The sequence below is a fragment of the Phalaenopsis equestris genome, unplaced genomic scaffold (assembly GCF_001263595.1).
Source record: "Phalaenopsis equestris unplaced genomic scaffold, ASM126359v1 Scaffold000002, whole genome shotgun sequence".
NCBI classification, from domain to species: domain Eukaryota; kingdom Viridiplantae; phylum Streptophyta; class Magnoliopsida; order Asparagales; family Orchidaceae; genus Phalaenopsis; species Phalaenopsis equestris.
In genome coordinates, this window is record NW_018164444.1 from 40,118,584 (window position 1) to 40,127,035 (window position 8,452).

General features: G+C 36.6%; 1 protein-coding gene across 1 annotated transcript in view; it reads right to left on the minus strand.

The window, feature by feature from the left end:
- The window catches only part of LOC110017828 (protein OBERON 2-like), a gene marked incomplete at its 5' end in the record, with an annotated part of 15,549 nt that extends 8,220 nt beyond the window's left edge, over window positions 1-7,329 (minus strand). Inside the window, 2 exon segments of the mRNA XM_020714946.1 lie at window positions 6,564-6,630; window positions 6,764-7,329. Coding sequence (XP_020570605.1) covers window positions 6,564-6,630; window positions 6,764-7,219 — 523 coding nt within the window.
- Window positions 7,330-8,452: the final 1,123 nt, after the last annotated feature.

Sequence of the window (8,452 nt, forward strand, 5' to 3'; positions counted from 1 at the left end):
ATTCCGACATCACTATTTTCATGGTTATTATAAGGTGATCTCATTATTTTAGCTCCGCTGGGAATTTACAAAACCACAAGATTTGTTCATATAACTTGTTCCTTCGGAAATTTTGTAGGGCCACCACAAGTGGTTCTATGTTTTAAATCTATTGGGTATTTAATATTTTGTAGAACCAACAAGGAGCAACCTCATACATTTGACTTAACATAGAATTTGAGATAATGAAACTATAAGGTGAGTCTAGTAACTACACTCTGTTAGAGATTGGGATCTTACAAAGCCCAGAGAGACAATCTTGAAAATTGATTCTGCATCTAATTTGAGCTTTATGGAACCATCTAAAGGCGGTCCCTTATTCTAACTTTGTTGGGGACTTTATGTAAGCTTGGGTCAAAGATCTTTTTCTTAAGGAACCTCTTGATTTGTGTTGAGCAATTGATAAATTGTTAGAATTAAATTCTCAATTAGCAATCTTGTTTAATTGATCTCATCTGTGTTTTTGAAGAAATACTAGAGCTTTACAAGGCCAATAACCATACGATGGTTCCCAAAGGGCGTCAAATTTGCTTAATGCTTTCAATATATGTTTCTTTATGCCATTTAGGGTTTTAGGAATTTATGGTTCAAGTTATATTTTCTTTATTCTTTGATAGATCAATTTGGACACCAATTGAACTTATGGTGCTACATATTGTATTTCCTAATACAACAATCATTACTTAGCAGCATAAGTCATTGACCCTGAGTCAATAACTTAGTATAACTTAGTAGGCTATATTCTCATGTCTTTTAGATTATGAATGAGTTTTACCACTTTGGCTTAAAATTTTAGCCAACTGATTGGTAGGAAATCACCAGCCTCCTATCCTCCTAGAATGCTCTCGGACATACCATTTGGTTGCATGCAAGGTCCATCCTCACAAAATAACTTTCCAAATTGTTGAGCTTGAAGACAAACTTCATCTAGCATGTCAAGCTCTTATAGGCGTATGCAGATTTTTTTTTTTTAATTAGAATTTGCAAGCCAACAAAGCCAAATAAAGGTATTTCAAGCACAACCTCTGCTCCCTATACCAATATAAAATGGATACTTTGTAAAAGGTTTTGTAAGTCCATAAGCCCATAATGTTTCCACCAGCTTCTTGTGTTATATTAATTTATTTTTTTGCACAAGTTTTCCTTGTTAGTTTGGCTTGGGTTTTGTTGAAGGCTTCATGCAAGAAAGTCTGCAAATTTGCTGAATTTAACCTTCTATCGAGTCAAGAACACTGAACCGGTAGACAAAGTGGCTTTTGAAAATGGTTATCAAATGTTATAGCGTGACTTCTTTCACGTGAAAGGGTGAATACTTTAAGCGGGATGGCTTCAGCACATTTAGAGAATTATTTGATCAGTACAAGAATAAAGTGGTAGCAAGAAGATGACAGTATATTAAGAGTATTAGGGTCAATAATAATTGTACCTCAATTCAAAAACTATATGATATATGTGTGCTTGTCTCACAGTATGCATATTGTCGGTCAACTTTTTTATTTAAAAAGAATTTTGTCCATTTAATTTAATATAAGAAGTATACAATTTTAATTTTGAAAGTAGTGTGTTTTAATTTTTGAAAAATGAGACCAAATGGATCTCATTCATCCAATAGTCTATATAAATGTGTTGAAACCACGAATATTACACCTTCCCGAAAGATAAGTGTATACCTCGGCAATTGACCCAATCATACAAACTTCGTGACACCCGTTTGGTCTGCGAATCTTTTATGTGTGACCGACAAGTTTCCCTATCTAACATAGAGATTAAATAGGGTTTATTTTATTTTGGATCCAAGTTCCCTATAGAGTCAAGTCTCTATAGTTAATTACATCCTAATTAACTCAAGTCACTTGAGAAAATTCTCGATAATGATCAGAGGAACTAGTCTTCAAGAATTCAAGGTTTAGTTTTTCATAGTAGGACATGGAAAAGCACGTGAAAGTGACTCAAGTAAGAACAGTTATTTTCAAGAGTCGAAGGAAGGAAATGGTAGGGGTCATCACAGATCCTGGGGAGGTCCCCCAATGACTTTCCAAACTATCATACTGTGTGACTGCGTTTTGGAGACGATATTATTTGAGCGTTCAATCCTGTCAATTTTTATTATATGGACTTACATTTGCATAATACATGTTTATGCAAATATTCCGCAGAGATATGAGGGTTTACGTCGTACCACACGACAACCCCAGAACCTAAGACGAGTTAGGACTAGTGTTGCACAACATGGTTGCACAGGAGCATAAAGAGGGTGTGAGCATTTACGTCGCGTTGGGCGAGCTATCTCGAAGTCCTATGGTTATCATTGTTAAACTAAAAAAAGAAATTGCTGAAGAAGATCATCTTGTTGCTCGATCAAAGCTACTCGTCATGTTGCCCACGAAGTTGGCTCTGAGCCTCTCGTTGTAGTAGTAGCTCCAAGGTTTAAGGGTTTTGGATTGAGGTTTAACGTTTCACAGTTTTGATGTCAAAGTTTGGTTTTGTTGTTGTCGTCCAAATGTCATATCTAGAGGGTTTTAATTTAATTAGAGCGACGCCGGTTATGATTTCACGATTCTATCATTCCGACATCACTATTTTCTTTTGAATTTATATAGTCTAAAGAAGTTATTAGGCTCGTTTAAACTGGAAAATCCTCCTAAATCCCAAAGGGGTGAATTAAGTGCATTCAAAAGGGTTTAAAAGTGTATATTAATTTTAGAAAAAGTGTTTTGTGGTTTGTAAAGGGTTTAAAAGTGTATATTAATTTTAGAAAAAGGGTTTTGTGGTTTGTAGGTAATGTAAAGCATATATGTTGTTTGTGAGTAATGTAAAACATATACAAATGAAATGTATGGGAAAAGTAAATAAAATGCGGTGAAAAAACTATAAAATGTGTACCTGAGTCTTTGCTACTGTTGTAAGGTTAGCATCAAATGTGAAAATAAACATGTATAGCTAAGGATTTAACAAACTCATTGAATATGAGTGTACATATAGAAAGAGCAGGTGACACATGAAAGCTCGAAAAGGACCTATAAGAATTCAACTCAGGGTGGGCTCAAAGCTGGATTGTGTGCTTCATAATCCAACTTTGGATAGATGCCACCAACGCAAACTATCGAAGGAGGGCAGCTCCCGACCACAATCAAGATGATTAACAAGTGGACCTTATGAAATTTTATCAAAGCTTATTTAATTTTTTCATGCATTCAAATATTTTTTAGCAGTCAAAAGTAGTGTTGTTGTGACGTGAATTTGTTCATAGTATCTGCGTAAATTTTTTGGAGAAGTGTAGTATCTGCCTAAGTGTTTAGAAAAGTAAAATGGTTCACAAGCTGCTCACTTTGATTGGGCCAGAACTAGCGACAACCTAAGAAAGTAGGGGAGCAACTTCGCACCAAGAATTGGTGAATAGTTTCATCGATCCTGCTCTCCCCTTTTAGAGGGTTATCGAGGCAGGGGATACTATTATATCGTCCCTCCTTAGCACGCATAAGCACTTTCATCATCGCCTTAAAAAAGAAAAAAAAATGGGGGGAAGAAGAGAGTAGACTTGACTCAACTCCCAAAATCGACGGGACAGGAGAGCAGGACAACTAGTGGGTCAGCTCAAAAATGTGTTTAAATCCTCATAAGATCACGATCCAAAGAAACCCAAAACTATAGGCAAAGGTGTCACATAACCACCTCTAAACCATGTTTAAATCAGCACTTAAAGGCTACATGAACCTTCTCCAAAACCATGATTTACAGTGCCCCAAACAGCTTACATATGAGCCCAAACAACAACTAAATGAGCCCAAACAGCAATTATAAAACATCATACAGCTCCAAAAAGCATTTAGCAACTCCAAACAGCAATTCTGAAGCATCCTACAGCTCCCAACAGCAATTCTAAAACATCCTACGGCTCTAAACAGCATTTAGCAACTCCAAACAGTCATTTAAATGTCCTACATAGCAATTACATGAACCAAAACAGCACTTATTTGAGCCCAAACAACCTATAAAGCACCCCACAGCAATTAGTCCAAACAGTCATTTAAATGTCCTACATAGCAATTATATGAACCCAAACAGCACTTATTTGAGCCCAAACAGCACCTATTTGAGCCCAAACAACCTCTAAAGCACCCCACAGCAATTAAATAAAGCACCCCACAGCAATTAGCAGCTCCAAACAACAATTTTACAGCTCCAAACAGCAATTTCAAAGCTTCAAACAGCACCTACAGCACTTAACGACCCCAAACAGCACCTATAAAGCACCATACAGCAATTAACAGCTCCAAACAGCAATTTTACAGCTCCAAACAGCACCCTACAGTACTTAATGACTCCAAACAGCAATTTACAGCTCCAAACAGTATCCTACAGCACTACACGGCATCTTTAGCAACTCAAACAGTAATTCACAGCACTAAACAGCATTTTGAATACCTCAAACACTACATAGCATTTTTAATACCTCAAACAGTAATTTGCAGCACTACACAATATTTTTAACACCTCAAACAGTAATTCGCAGCACTACACAACACTTAACTCACAAAACATATTTTTAGAGGCTCCAAAACAGTGAGGAATTTGAGCAAGAACAGAACCCCAAATGATGGGTTTAATGCCTCCAAAACAGTGAATATAGCATCTAATCCTTTCCAACGAAAAAACACTGAACATATGCAGCTAGCATGACGAGCAGCCTATAGCATATTTGTCTCGGAGTTCTCAAAACAGAGACTAGATGCAACATAAGAACATTAAGAATCATCAAGCATGCTCACAAAATCGGCTACCACAACTTTATGAATAAAGCAACATAATATTCCTACTAACATAACAACAGCATGTGTGAATGGCCTAGAGTTTCTCAGAAAAGTTACTAATCGGCTACTTGCATGCATAACACCCATTCTTACGTATTTGCACATCTAACACCCAAACTTCAATATTTACATGTATAACACGTAAATCTTTAGTCTCACATATAAAAAAAACAAACCACTACATCTACTTTTAAAAGGTTGAACAAACAATTCCATGCTTAAATTTATCATACTAAAGTGTTATGAATGTAAATATGAAACTTTAGCCGTTAGCAATATAAATATAAAAGAATTGAGTGACAAAAACGTAAATTTCCCGTTGAGGCGTTTACCTTTCAACAATTCGTTACAGGTCATTAGGCACGCAATTTATTAACTTCTATGTGGGGAGCAGGTTTATTAGACAAATAATGATCCCTAATTAAACTCTATTAAAGTACAATTAGGGCGGTTAATTTTGAAATCCGAAATTTGAAATCATTTAGCTCGTATTCAACCCTTGTCCAGCTCAAATTGAACCCGAATTGCACCTGGGCTGAGCCTAGACTCGCTTCCTTTAATTAAATATTTACGCGCATCAATTTTCGTGTCGTTTGATCTCACGCGGAAATATAACAATATGGGTGTCCTTCTCCTAGCTAAAGTAGATGTTCCGGGCGTATTCACGTGGTTCGTTTCGTCATCTGAGGTTGTTCAAACAAGTTTGTCGATGATCGGATAAAAAATGCATCAAATTTAATTTTTCTTCTAATTTTGGGCTCATGACGGATCATTTTGAGAATTGATTTTAGTATAATCGGTGCAATGTGTGTAAGTGTCAGTGACGTGAACTGCTAGGTTTACACGCGTAGTGTATGTAAATGTATATGTGTGAAAGTCAAAATGGGTATTCCTAAGGCCTCCTAATTCTATAGGAACTCATTTTCGGGTCCTTCACATGCTGGTCCTTAGCCCTTGCAACTAGAAGTTGAGTGCTTGTGGCCGAAAAATGGGTCGAGCAAAGGTTTGCAGTGCTATGTGAGGTGGGTTCCAATACTAGTCCTTTAAGATAGCCAACAAGGAACTCCTAAAACTAAAACCAAGATCCTAGGAGGAAGAAGTCAAGACCTCACCAAAAATGAGGTCAACACAAACCAAAAATATATTTGTGCTTGTGTGAAAATTACATGTTTTGATAATCTCAATCCGGCTTTTAAAATTTCAGCATGCCCAAGTAGACTTCTATGGAAATGCCTATCTCCATCCACCAACCCCCAAGGGTTGGAATAAAACTATTGATGAAGAGTAAAATATATTCAGTCATGCTTCAAAGCAGATATAGGTGTGAACAAAGTAGCTTTCTGTTTTTGAAGTCATATATGATTGGATCGTGAGTTTACTCAAATGGCAAAAAAAAGAACAACTTTTCTTGCCAAAAGGGTGCAAAAATTCAAGTTCGATGCTACCACAGATGACTTTTATGTAACAAATCTCAAAGCTAGAATAGTGCAGGTCATATTGCAATCAAGAGATGATTTGAAAAAAGAATTTATATGGGGTTTAAAATTACTCGCTAGCTGATGCAAATAGCAGGTCCTTAAGAGCTCAACAAGGATACTTGCCAGCATAAAATGTAAACACTATCGTCAAATTTTACCGGACTCTGCATCACAATAGTAAGGCATAACAATGCATCTGAGCTAGAATCTAAAAGTCAAGGCTGACTAAACTGACCTGCGGAAACTGTTAAGAAGTCATTCTCTGCTTTCCAGATATCAGTAAGACTGATTCCAAGGTTAAGCTGGATTAAATATCAAACATTCAAAAGTCTAGTTGAGAAACTGAAATACATTAATATCAGATATAAAGACATGAGTAGCCAAGATATTCTATGTATTATTCAGTAAACAAAAAAGAAATTTGCAGCTTAGTACCTTTGACACGATTGTTCCGATGGAATAACGCAATTTCTTTGCTCTAACTTTTTCCGAGCCAAAGAGAATGCAAGAGCCCAAATTCAGAACCTTTTCAATATCATCAGGGGAATCAAAAGATTTGCAAATTTCCATCATCTTTATGACATGTTGTATAAGGTCTGTTTTATTATCACATCTTCTACAATAATACTCCGCATCCAAACCAATGCTTCCTCCCACAGTGCCAGCCATATAAGCACGAAGGGCACAGTCAATATGAGCAACATGCCCACATGTAAGATCTTTCTCCAGTATTGCCTGGCATCTAATGAAGCTAAATCCTCCACGAGCAGAATCAACACACCCACAGCACAGGATGCAGCAGCAATCACGGCAAAAACCAGATTCACTGCAGCATATATCACAAGCCTTGATTTTCGGCTGAAAACCAATTTTTTTCACGCTTGCGCACATTTTATTGCCAGCTTTGCATCCTCCAGAACTAACTGCTGACTCTGAGCCAGGACGTCTACTCACCCCTAAACTTCCATTATATTTATATGCATTACATGACTTCTCGGCATCTGAAAATTGAGTATAGTACAAATTCAAATGAAATTAAAATTATTTGTGCTATCATAGGAATGTGCTAAATTAGAAAGGAATAGTGAATTAAAAAGGAGATTTATGTTTGTAAAATATACTCAAAATCAAGGAAACTCCCCTCTTTATTCTCTTCCTTTTATGTTCTTGTTAGTCACCGGTCAACAGTTCTCTATTTTTTATATATATAGACTCTTGTATTTAGTCCATTATAGTAAGAAAAAACAAAGGAGTATGTTAGATCTGTGCCAACGGCATCATCTGCCTCATGCTCCAATGAATCAATGTCGAGCCCACCATAATAGTTTGAAGACTTATGTTAAACGTAAGATTAAAAGAGGCAAGTTAATCATTTGTCATTTATTATCGTGAGGTATACATAGAGCTAATATGTTTAAGAATGTGTTATGTTATGTGTGATTGTTGTCCTAAATCTAAATGTTAGAGTTTAGGGGAAATCACCTTCCTCTCGAATGTAGGTGTTTATCCTTCATGTATTTGGGTTGTGTTGTTTAGTTTTAGTAAAATAAAATATTACATTTCTCCTAATCTCTGTGGAAGTTCAACTCTTTCCTATCAAATTGGTAGCAGAGCATTTGATTTCAAAGAAACAAACAACAGGATCAAGGAGTACATCGATTGAACTCGCGATTCCAACTGTATTGCGAGCTAGCAAGGAAGCAAAGAAGGGATCGCAGTGTATAGAGACGACCGAACCTCTCAACACAATTGTAATTTGAAGCCAACAGGGTCAAGCATTAGACCTAGCGGAGAAGCCAACAGGATCACGACCTACAGGAGGTCTACATTGAATCGCTTGATTCAACCTATCTAGGAAGCAAATAACGCGATTGCGGCATATAGTGACCAAACATCACAATAATGTTGTGATTTGAGCTAGCTGGGACGAGATCGTGACATACAAAATTTCCGTCTATGTGATCAAAAATCATCCTAGGAGTAATGGCAACAAAAAAAATAGATTCTATGAATAAGAAGTTAGAGAAAGAGATAGAGCCAAACCACATAAAAAATGGATAAGTGTTTCTTGTCCATGAAGGGGAGATTCACGACCCTGAAAGAAATGAAGAAGGTTGTTGAGTT